The 12,397-nt window shown below is 43.9% G+C and overlaps 1 protein-coding gene across 1 annotated transcript in view; it reads left to right on the top strand.

Annotated features, from left to right (window-relative positions):
- Window positions 1-11,582, top strand: part of LOC115153352 (1-phosphatidylinositol 4,5-bisphosphate phosphodiesterase epsilon-1-like) — a 40,734-nt gene extending 29,152 nt beyond the window's left edge. The window contains exons 21-33 of the mRNA XM_029698705.1: window positions 137-261; window positions 493-610; window positions 805-963; window positions 1,184-1,483; window positions 1,826-1,989; window positions 4,696-4,957; window positions 7,987-8,105; window positions 8,295-8,423; window positions 8,630-8,863; window positions 9,402-9,557; window positions 9,769-9,993; window positions 10,269-10,506; window positions 10,804-11,582. Coding sequence (XP_029554565.1) covers window positions 137-261; window positions 493-610; window positions 805-963; window positions 1,184-1,483; window positions 1,826-1,989; window positions 4,696-4,957; window positions 7,987-8,105; window positions 8,295-8,423; window positions 8,630-8,863; window positions 9,402-9,557; window positions 9,769-9,993; window positions 10,269-10,463 — 2,186 coding nt within the window. The 3' untranslated portion in view covers window positions 10,464-10,506; window positions 10,804-11,582. The remainder of the gene's footprint in view (window positions 1-136; window positions 262-492; window positions 611-804; window positions 964-1,183; window positions 1,484-1,825; window positions 1,990-4,695; window positions 4,958-7,986; window positions 8,106-8,294; window positions 8,424-8,629; window positions 8,864-9,401; window positions 9,558-9,768; window positions 9,994-10,268; window positions 10,507-10,803) is intronic.
- The last annotated feature ends 815 nt before the right edge of the window (window positions 11,583-12,397 follow it).

Genomic DNA, 12,397 nt, shown 5'->3' with positions numbered 1-12,397 from the left:
TTTTTGGCCAAATGTTTGAATGTTACATAGTTCTTTGTCACCGAAAACATCAAATTAGATTATACTGAATGAGTGCGTGTTTTTGTTTAGACTGCAATAATAATGTATTTGGCTGGAAATGTCTACACTGATACAGATAATATCTTGGAGGATAGACCGGAGGGAAAGTCTTCATCAGGGGAGAAGTTACAGACTGAACACAGTGACGAAGTCCCCAAGAAGATGAAGAAATGTGAGAGTGCTACTCACAACAAAGGAAAGGTGAGTTTGTCCTCCATCTCCATTCGTCACATTTGGTTGGATCCAGTAAATACAGAAACAAAAAAGCTAATTAACCAGTTTGTACCTTAATGTTTGATTAATCACAGCATGAGACATGGGGTTAAACATTTAAAAATACATATTTGACATGGATGGATATTAGTATTTTTCTGAAATAGTTCTGTCTCTTTTGTATTTTTATACACACACAACACACACATACACACACAGGTATTTGGCAAGGAGTTGGAGGAAGAATTCAAGCTGCCTCGAAGCAAGAAGGAAGGACGTCAGATAGCCCAGGAGCTCTCAGATCTGGTGATCTACTGTCAAGCTGTCAAATTCCCAGGTACTTCCTTACATTACATCCTCTTCTGTAAACAAACTATACAATTCTTTGTAAATAGGTTTGTTTCCAGTCTTTTGATATAATTGTAGGTATAGGCCTATATAATATCTCTGAAGCATTTGTCTCACTTGTGAGACCCCTTTGCAAAGGTATTCACTATTTTCACATTTGGATGACTTGTGTGTGTGTCCCAGGTCTATCCACTCCTACTCCATCTGAGACTCCCAGGGAGAGAAAAGAGAGAAAAGAAGTTCTTTCTTCTAGAGGAAAGGGCAGGAGGTCCATCTTTGGGAATCCCCCAGGGAAAGGTTTTCCAGGGGACCCATCGACAGTGATGCGCACCCCAGGGCGAGGTAGGCTACTCTTCTCTGCCCCGTGACTATCTATCTGTGACCCAGATGGGCCCAATACTCACAGAGTTCTAACTCAATGCTAAGGGTCTGCTACTACTTCCTAGACATCTTTTGGATATACTTGAAAGTTAAACCCTTTGCGGTCAGTGTGTCTCACACACACACACAAACACATATCTCTAACACACATCTCTCATAACCCTTTCCCCTTAATCTGAAGGAGCAGCATCAGAGGGCCCCCGTCCCAACTGGGAAGAATCACCCACCTCCCCTCCGTACACCTGTAATGCCTTCCTCAGCTCCCTCATCCGCACCCCAAAATGCTACCACGTCTCCTCAGTCAATGAGAACGCCGCCAAACGCCTGTGTCGCCGCTACTCCCGGAAGCTGATCCAACACACCAGCGCCCAGCTCCTGCGGACCTACCCGGCAGCCACACGTATCGACTCCACCAACCCCAGTCCCCTACTCTTCTGGCTGCATGGAATACAGCTGGTCGCTCTCAACTACCAGACCGATGGTGAGCTAGACGCTAGGAGTCGTCAACTAAGTCATGTTTGCTTTATTATGCCTAAAGTGGGAAATTCATTTGGCTAGCTTCATTCAAGCAAACCATGTTAGACCTACTGGCAGAATGAGTTGGCGCTGTCTGCATTCAGTTGAAAGTACAAAGGGACAAGGGGTTTGGCAAATTCACTATTTCAGAAGTTGAATGAGGGAAGTCAATTGAATGGAGCACAAGTCGACAACATCCTTCTTGAAAATGGCATTGGCTGTCTGAAATTCTAGTTGTTGGAGCACAAACCTCTTTTTGAGTCTTTCTGAAAGTGACCATATTTCTCTCTCTCTCCTTCTCTGACAGACCTGCCCCTGCAGCTGAACGCGGCCATGTTTGAGCCTAACGGGGGTTGTGGGTATGTACTGAAGCCCCCGGTCCTGTGGGACGCCAGCTGCCCACTCTACAGAAACTTCTGCCCCCTGGACAGAGACCCAGAGGGAATGAGCCCCGCCTTGTTCTCTCTCACTGTGAGTATATAGCAGTAATAGTTGGATGTATAAAGTGCATTCAGAAAGTGTTCAGACCCCTTGACTTTTTCACATTTTGTTTACGTTACAGCCTTATTCTAAAATTGACTGAATAGTTTTTTCCCCCTCTTATCAATCTACACACAATACCCCATAATAAAAAAAGCGAAAACAGGTTTTTAGACATTTTTGCAAATGTATTAAAAATAAAAAACAGAAATACCTTATTTACATAAGTATTCAGACCCTTTGCGATGAGACTCGAATTGAGCTCGGGAGCATCCTGTTTCCATTGATCATCCGTGAGATGTTTCTACAACTTGATTGGACATGATTTGGAAAGGCACACACCTGTCTACACAAGGTCCCACAGTTGACAATGCATGTCAGAGCAAAAACCAAGCCATGAGGTCAAAGGAATTGTCCGTAGAGCTCCGAGACAGGATTGTGTCGAGACACAGATCTTGGGAAGGTTACAAAAACATTTCTGCAGCATTGAAGGTTCCCAAGAAGACAGTGGCCTCCATCATTCTTAAATGGAAGAAGTTTGGAAGCACCAAAACTATTCCTAGAGCTGGCTGCCCGGCCAAACTGAGCAATCGGGGGAGAAGAGCCTTGGTCAGGGAGGTGACCAAGTGTCACGGATGTCAAAAGGAGAGGAGCAAGGTGCAGCGTGTGTGTAGTTCCACATTTGATTTACTCTGTGAACTATGCAATACATCAAATAACTGAATAGACAAAACAACAAACCGTGACGCAGAGGACAAACACTACTCAAAAATAATCACCCACAAAACCCAGGAAGAAAAACCCCTACTTAAGTATGATCTCCAATTAGAGACAACGAGGACCAGCTGCCTCTAATTGGAGATCATCCCAAACAAACCAACATAGAAATACAAAAACTAGAACCTAAGAAAATAGAAATAGAACACATAGAATAAACCCCCCTGTCACGCCCTGACCTACTCTACCATAGAAAATGACAGCTTACCATGGTCAGGACGTGACACCAAGAACCTGATGGTCACTCTGACAGAGCTCCAGAGTTCCTCTGTGGAGATGGGAGAACCATCCAGAAGGACAACCATCTCTGCAGCACTCCACCAATCAGGCCTTTAAGGTAGAGTGGCCAGATGGAAGCCACTCCTCAGTAAAAGGCACATGACAACTTGGAGTTTGCCAAAAGGCACCTTAAGACTCTCAGATCATGAGAAACAAGATTCTCTGGTCTGATGAAACCAAGATGGAATTCTTTGGCCTGAATTCCAAGCGTCACGTCTGGAGGAAACCTGGCACCATCCTTACGTTGAAGCATGGTGGTGGCAGCATCAGGCTGTGGGGATGTTTTTCAGCAGCAGGGACTGGGAGACTAGTCAGGATTGAGGGAAAGATGAACAGAGAAAAGTACAGAGAGAGTACAGCTCCAGAGCATTCAGGGCCTCAGACTGGGGTGAAGGTTCACCTTCCAACAGGACAACGACCCTAAGCACACAGCCAACACAACGCAGGAGTGGCTTCAGGATAAGTCTCTGAATGTCCTTGAGTTGCCCAGACAGAGCCCGGACTTGAAACCTTAAAATAGCTGTGCAGCAACGCTCCCCATCCAACCTGACAGAGCTTGAGAGGATCTGCAGAGAAGAATAGGAGAAACTCCCCAAATACAGGTGTGCCAAGCTTGTAGTGTCATACCCAAGAAGACTCGAGGCTGTAAAAGGTGCTTCAACAAAGTACTGAGTAAAGGGTCTGAATACTTATGTAAATGTGATATTTCAGTTATTCCTTAGTCGTTATGGGTTATTGTGTGTAGATTGAAGAGGGGGAAAAATACGATTTAATACATTTTAGAAGAAGGCTGTAATGCAACAAAATGTGGAAAAAGTCAAGGGGTCTGAATACTTTCTGAATGCACTGTACATATACTGAGCGTACAAAACATTAGGAACACCTTCCTAATATTAAGTTGCAAGCCCTTTGCCGTCAAAACCGCCACAATTTTTCGGGGCATGCACTCTACAAGGTGTCGGAAACTTTTCACAGGAATGCTGGCCCATGTTGACTCCAGTGCTTCCCACAGTTGTGTCAAGTTGGCTGGATGTCCTTTGGGTGGTGGACCATTCTTGATACACATGGGAAACTGTTGAGTGTGAAAAACCCAGCAGCTTTGCAGTTCTTGACACACTCAAACCACTGCGTCTGGCATCTACTACCATAAGCCGTTCTAAAGCACTTCAATCATTTTTTTTACCCATTCACGCTCTTAAATGGCACATACACATACACAATCCATGTCTCAATTGTCTCAAGGCTTAAAAATCATTCTTTAACCTATCGCCACCCCTTCATCTACACTGAATGACGTGGATTTAACAGGTGACTTCAATAAGGGATCATAGCTTTCACCTGGTCCATGTCATGGAAAGAGCAGGTGTTTATAATGTTTTGTCCACTCAGTGTACAATCACATGATAACAGTAGTATACAAGTAGCTAGTGATCCGCAAAAGTAGCAGTGTCAACTGGTTTCCTTTTTTGTTCAGTTAATCTAATGCAACGTTTTTTTATTGACGTCTTTCTCTCGGTCTCCATCTCTCTCTCCTCTCGCCCTCCCTCCTTCCTTCTCTCTCCTCTCGCCCTCCCTCCTCCTCTCTCTCTCCTCTCGCCCTCCCTCCTCCTCTCTCTCTCTATCTCTTTCCATTCCTTCCAGGTCATCTCTGGTCAGAATGTATGCCCAGGGACCACAGCAGGCAATCCCTACATCGAGGTAGACATCATGGGCATGCAGGCAGACGGGTGCCACTTCCGCACCAAACCCATCCACCGTAACCCCCTGAACCCCATATGGAACCAGAGCTTCCACTTCCCCATACTCATGGCTGACCTGGCCTTCCTACGGTTTACTGTGGTGGAACATAACAGCTCCCAGACCACGGCTCATAGGATCATACCACTCAGAGCACTCAGGACAGGTACAGTAGGCACACACACAGACACTCTGAAAAAACACACACAGAGACACACACATGCTACAGAATGTTATCTCTGACTTATCTTCCATGGACTAACCTCATTTTAAGCACAGGCACACACACAAAGATTGTGTTTTTTATTAAAAGACTAGAAGACCCAAACCTGGTACAGCTACAGTCCTTTCAGATGAAAACAAGACGAATTACCAAATTAGCGTAGAAAAATGCAGTCATGATTAAAACTCCAGACATTCCAAACTTTAGGCTTATGGCCTTACTGTTGAATGCAAATGTCGGCCTATATGCTGCTATAATGAGCCTAATTCATGCACAAACTATTCTGTTTGAAATGACCCTTTTTGTTTGTGCAAGGACACAGAAACTGCAAGAGCTGTCAGAGCTATTAACACATCGTTTTGGAGGGACCTTGATAGTCCAACAATAGACTTGCAAATAACCTAGTTGGTAAAAAAAAATATATATATAAACGTAATATTTTTTTTGTACAAATAGGCCACTCCTTTCCTCAACAGCTACCCTTCCAAGCTACTACTCCTCAACTGTCATTCAAACAATCGATAGAAAAAGAGCAGACTCTCTGAGCTATCCATCCGTACCGGCAACCAAAACAAGTAGAGCTTTCAATTTCAATTCACTTGAAGCAGTGACCCTCTCAATACCGGGAAGCAGGATCGAACATGATGCCTACATCTACAAAATGGAACAAAAGCCTGCAAAAAACAATTCATACTGCATGTGCATCAAATAATTCTCACAAGTTCCAAGGTCCCATGGTCTTCACTGACTGGGGGACCACCCATGGTCTTCACTGACTGCGGGACCACCCATGGTCTTCACTGACTGGGGGACCACCCATGGTGTTCACTGACTGGGGGACCACCCATGGTCTTCACTGACTGGGGGACCAATATATCCAACGTGTCAGGAGAACACAACTACGACCCGGATGGAATGGTGACAGGTCAACAGGTATGGAACATGACAGTAAATAGGAGTTGAATAATCTGAAGAAGAGGAATCTGGAGACCGAGGAAAGCAGACACCGCCGCGTTTTGGAGTCATCAGTTGTCCGAGACTGTCAGAAACAACCCTGTACACAACGTAAAAAAGTGTGTAGACCTACAGAATCACCGGCAAAAGAAGAAGCAGGCGCCGCCGGTACTGGCTGAAACCATCCCTGAGAGCCATGGCATGGCAGCAGGTAAAGACGTGGCTGAACCTAGAACTCTTCCCGACCCCGTCATCCTTGAGGCGGGAGTCACAGATGGGGGAGACCCGACGCCGTCTGAACTGGCAACCCTCTCCGATTCCGACCTACCTGCAACCCTCTCCAACCTGGTCAATCCTACCTGAGATCTATCATAGCACCACGCGTGAACAAGGCCATGAACACCATTTCTTCCAGCACGACAGTGGACCAGGACAGATTTCTTATCTTCACAACAAACCCAACTTAGAATTCGGTCGGGCATGCAAGCATTTGTTTGCAGATGGATCATTCAAGAAGATCCCATCTTTGTGCCAGGAGGTACACACCATTCACAGGATGCACAGAAAGGAGGCACCCCACCTGCATGATGGAGTCAGTGGTTTATGCAGCAGCCTATATTGTTATGACGGATAAGTCTGAGGTATGTACCAACAATTTATATAGCCTAATTACAAATGGTTTTTTATATTATATTGTAGGCCTGTTTAAATGTGTTTTATTATTGTTGTAGGTCTATATTCAGATTTGTGCTGCCATAGGCCTACACATGAAATAAAACTAGGACTAAATTTAAATTATTGCTTTAGTCTAATAAAGTGTCCTATTACAAAATAGGGCAAAACACCTTGAATTGAACATGCCATCTAATATTATATTTATATTTTTTAGCAAACACGTTGTTGCAACACATACTTGTGCGTTCCAAGTGCTGAAGAGCCTGCGACCCACCACATCAAGATGTTCTACACACTCGCATTTGTTCTGCCGGCTGACGTGGTGAAGTGTTTCAAGGAGCTGAAGGAAACTGGTACCGGAGCTGTCCACCTTTCTGGAGAACTTTGAGAAGACGTGGATTGGCACTGGAGAGAAAGCCCCGGAATATAACACGGGTATGACGTTACAAACAGTAGCCTAGGTATATTAGGCCAAGATGATATTTGTTGTGTTATTAATTATTAGGCCATAGCATTGATGACAATGGGACAAATAATAAAATGTCTAACAAGTTGATATATTTTTATTCTAGAAATGTGTAACTACCACGATGTTGTCCTACAAGACATCTGGAAGACCAACAGCGTAGTGAAGGCCTGGTATCGGTCACTTGGGTTCTTTTTTGAGAAGACCAGACAACCCACGATCTGGAACTTCATTGACACCTTGCGACTCCTTGGGACTACTACTCATTACCAAATTGTGGCCTAAATGTTCTTGCCCCTTCGTCTAATTGTGTTTTTAATGCAGGCCCTTCTTTTTTTGTTATTTACTATTTTCGATGCATTACTTTTTTGTTAAACCAGGCTTTTTGTAAATAAACATTTCATTGTAAATCATCGGCTTGCTTCATTCATTCTTGAGGGATGCACAAAACGCATTTGGAGACTGTTGTGCTTTCCCATTCAGGAACATTTGGTACTCCAGTCCTGTCCCATTGGTTCCCACATTACTCTGAGACCAGACATGAAGTCTCTCTGTCACATCAAGCCTATGCTTGGCAGCTTTGGCTCAGCTAACGGATTCTCTAAATATTTTTCCCGCTATCCAATAAAACGGTCTGTGTTGAAATAATTCCTATACTTTACAGAAAAAAATAAAATAAAACTTTAAAAATTTGATTAGCTAATTGAATTCACACAGAACTGTAGAAATGCTATGCCCATATAAAGTTTGTTTTAAAAGAGAGAGCAGGGTAAAAGAAACTTGAAGGGAGAAAAAGCTACAATGCTGTCAAATGAGAGCATTATATTCCCAATACTAACAGTGGCAATTATTTCCAAAACGTGTGTGTGTGTGGCAGGATACAGACATGTGCAGCTGAGGAATCAGCACAACGAGGCCCTGCCAGTCTCTAGTCTGTTCATCTACAGCCATAGAACTGAAGACAGTGGAGCAGCAGGTTCACAGCCTGCATCACGGGTGAGTGTATAGTGTGTAGTGTACAGTAATATTGAGTGAAGTGTGTAGGGACTGTGTCTAGTGAGTGAATGTGTAGTGCAGATTCTTTCCTACTAATGTCCTGGACAGCAACTCGGTCAGTCTGCAGGATTTTGATTCGGCCCTGCATTACCCCTAAACTCATGCTGTGTGTGTGTGTGTGTGTCCCAGCTCTTCAGTACAGAGGAGCGAAGGGCTTCTGTGCAGTACAGGGTCACCGTACATGGAGTCCCTGGGCCTGAGCCTTTCATAGTGGTGGGTGTGAGTGAGAGGACCACTGCCAGACAGCTCCTACACAATGTGAGTGAGCATTACATCTTCTCACTTCACCATATACTGTACCTGCTCTACCTCCACATTCTACACATTTGGGCAACTCCATTGTATCTGAAACTCTTATGGGAATGTATTTTTGAGGGGGGAGAGGTAAAGATGATCTGGATCTTTGAGATTCATTTCAGCAAAGTGACTGAAACAATATAATGCTTAATCTCTCTCCCACCTAGATCCATCCATCCCTCTCCTCCTCCACTCGCTTCTCCCTCTCTTCTTGCTTCCTGATGGAAGAGAGGGTGACATTACCCCGGGAGAGGGGGGAGAGTAGGGGTGAGAGGGGGGAGGCTCGAAAGCCTCTCCTGCAGAGGACCATCAGGCCTGAGGAGGAGATACTCAGGGTCATTCAGAGCTGGAACCCTGATGAAGGCTACCTGGGCAGAGTGTGCCTCAAAACGAGAGAAAAGGTCTGGGTGCATTCCAACTTACTCAAAATCACTGTTCCGTTCTCTTATGATCAAATGTATTTTTATTTTACCTTTATTTAACTAGGCAAGTCAGTTAAGAACAAATTCTTATTTTCAATGACGGCCTAGGAACAGTGGGTTAACTGCCTTGTTCAGGGGCAGAACGACAGATTTTGTACCTCGTCAGCTCGGGGATTCAATCTTGCAACCTTTCGGTTACTAGTCCAACGCTCTAACCACTAGGCTACCTGCCGCCCCATGTATGACTTTCAGTAGGTAAGAAAGTCGTTGCACAGTTTTCCCATTTTGTTGCTTCAGAGTCTGGAATTCTAATAATTTTGGTATTTTCTCTACTCAACCTGTTCAACCCCCAAAACTGCTCTGGGGCTGCTGAACTGCAGCTGACCCTGTTCCTTTCGATGTCTGTGTGGAATTCACCAGTTATGCCATTCTTTGCCATTATTAATTATACTATTATTGATGTCTGTAAAAAAAACACTACCTTTAACCATAAGTTTACTATTCACCTTTGTTTCAGCCTCTGAATGAAGGGAAGACAGATATAGAGATGGAGGTAAGCTGTGGACTGGAGGATGATTCCTTCCTGGTGGAAGTACATGGAGTGTCTCCTGACCAATCACAGCTGACCCTCAGAGCTCCCCGACACATCACAGCCAATGACCTCATCCAACAGGTATATGGGAGTCAGGCACACTCTTGATGTTTAAGATGTTCTTGGTGATTAGAGAATCAAATAGACTGTCAGTACTTGCATCAGTCTACGAAGCTCAGTCTATGAATTTGGGTGCGGTTACCTTTCCATAACTACATCCCTTAGCTTAACAGAGTTGCAGGATGTTGAAATGATAGATCATGCCTTTACCTGATCTCCATTTCACTCGCAGACACTGAGCAAAGCCACACAGTCCAGCGTCCTGCTGTCTGCGGGCAACGCCAACGACTACATTCTGATAGAGGAGGTGGTCAAGGAGCCCCTGGGTCGCAGGCTCCCTGCCAGACCCACCCAGAGGACCCTCCTGGACCAGGAGTGTGTATTCCAGGCCCAGGGGAGGTGGAGGGGTCAGGGGAAGTTCATTCTCAGACTCCGGGAGCAGGCTCAGGGAAAGGAGGTAAGGATATAAGTGATTGTGTGTGTCTGTGTGATGCTTCAGTTGTTGTTGATTGCCAAATGTTTTAGATTTCCTGCATGGGCCATTTGTTTTTCATTTGTCAGTAACTGTAAATATGTTTCTGTAAAAATGTTTGCTGTGTTTAGGATGGCAAGACCAGTCCAACCAAAAGAACAGTTTGCAAATGTCTCAATCTAACAAATCCCACTATTTCGTAATGACCGATATTGGGGTTATTTCTCCGGAGTAACTAGTCATAACTTTAATAACCTCAGACAGCTCAGCGTGAAGACTGTGTCAGACCAGTTCGCGAGGATCGGCGAAAAGGAATATCGTTGGCGAGCGAGTTGAAACGACTGACAGGCCGGAGCCGGGCCGTATGGATCGGGGCTCACGCCTGCTCTGAGGTGGTGCACAGCAAGGATGAGAGGGCAGCGTGCTGTCTTCATCTGAGTGAGACCAGAGAGTGACGTTCGTGGTTCTCCTCTACACCTGTTCTACTACACACACAAGGTATTATGAGAACTCTAGCATCATAGAGATCCTGCTTTGTTTCATGGTGAATTATAGGATCTCCATGTCTAACCCTCTCTGTAATTTCTGAACAAGCAAATCCAAGCCTACCTCCATTAAGCCTTACTTATAGTTAAACAACATTGCTATTGTTAGAAATTTGGGGGATGGAAACATTCAATTTTGCATCTGAGAACTCAGTATGAAATATAATCCCTTATAATCTCTATTTTCGAATGGAGAGTATTTGTACGTGTACTGTATGCTTGTAATCTGTTTGTGTCTATCTCCCTTCAGGCAGTCTAATTAATTTCTAAGCTGGCATGACAGGGCAGATGTGGAATTGGAGCCGTGCAACTCCTGGGTATCTTTTGTCAATCGGGGCAGTCCACAATCCATTAAACCTTATCTTAATCTACCTGGAGCTGGAAATGGCATATTATCAGAATGTGAATTTATTGAAGACTTGCATTAGTTCCCCAAACTAACGCCTAACACAATCTTCTGGCACGCAAAGACCCAGGTTTGAATCCAGTCGGACATAAGAGACAAACACACCGACTGTAGGACAGATACAGGCCAGCAGATGGTGATATTGTGCTTTCCTATGGATACAGAAACAATCAACCTGTCAAGTTTGAAGTGGTTGAAGAATCAATCATCAGACAGAGCCGATTTCACCGGTCATCCCTCAAACCTAATTTATACATTAAAGCCTATGGGTTTTGTTCATCCTTTCACTACTTTACATTACTGTTGGTTTAAAATACTGTGATATTACTATTGTATTACTATATAACATTTTCCCAGTGCTTTAGCTGTATCCTTTGGTCCATTTCCTCAGAATGAATCTCTGCAATGACAGACTTGAATTTGACACCAAATCGCTGTGATGACTGATACAAGGGCTTGATCAATAAAGTTGAACATTTTATTTCAAAGCTACTTGCACAACAATAGAACTCCAGTCATTTAGAAATCAGTGCACAATACAGCAGACACACACAAATCATACAAGTGCAGGAAGCCAGAAAACAACATTTCGGTTTTTGAAACTTGTTTTTAGAAAAGACACAGAAAAAAAAAGATATCCATTGTTCTTGCAGTTTCTTGAGCCATGCCATAACAGAGCTAGGCACACAAAGTACAGGTAGGAGAAACAAAGACACAGTGAGAGCAATTTAACATCTGGGACTTAACTGTAAAATTACTTAACAGACCATTTCATTGAACTAGTCTTGTTCATGAACAACATTGATACTATAAACAATCAAGCACAAATTCCCTTGCTACACACTCTTAGAATATTAGCCTAAATATAAACAACAAGACATGAACATTCCGCTTGGCACATTCCATATTTGTTTTTAGATTGCCAGAGGAGTACAATACGGCCTGTTGGGGAGATAACAATACACATGGCTAGAACACCCCAGAACACTTGTAGTCAGTCAGTGAAGATGTAGGATTTTAACACGCAGCATTAGTATATTAGCCTAGTGAATGCTGCGTTCACCGTTGTGCACAGCCATGGTCAGTCTGGTTTAACCAGACTATTAGTAAATTACTGTTAATAACAAACTAATATGATGCAGTTTAAAATCACCACATTACCAATCACAGAAGGGCCTCCATACTATAGGGCTGTTGCAGTGACGTATTATCACCACACCAGCAGTCAAGACCGCAGTAAAATTCCACGTGACCGTTGAGTAACGGTATTCTCCTATTATGCACTCTGGACATGCTTTGGTAGTACCCAACTCACTAACTACCATCAGGTCCTAACAGCCCGGTACTCAGGGCTCTATTGTCCCTCTAACCACTCTGATATCAATGCAAATGCAATTGAAAATCACATCCAACACTTATCATCAAAACAGTGTCATGC

The sequence above is a fragment of the Salmo trutta genome, chromosome 18, assembly GCF_901001165.1.
Source record: "Salmo trutta chromosome 18, fSalTru1.1, whole genome shotgun sequence".
Taxonomy (NCBI): Eukaryota; Metazoa; Chordata; class Actinopteri; order Salmoniformes; family Salmonidae; genus Salmo; species Salmo trutta.
This window is presented reverse-complemented; position numbering and strand designations above follow the sequence as displayed.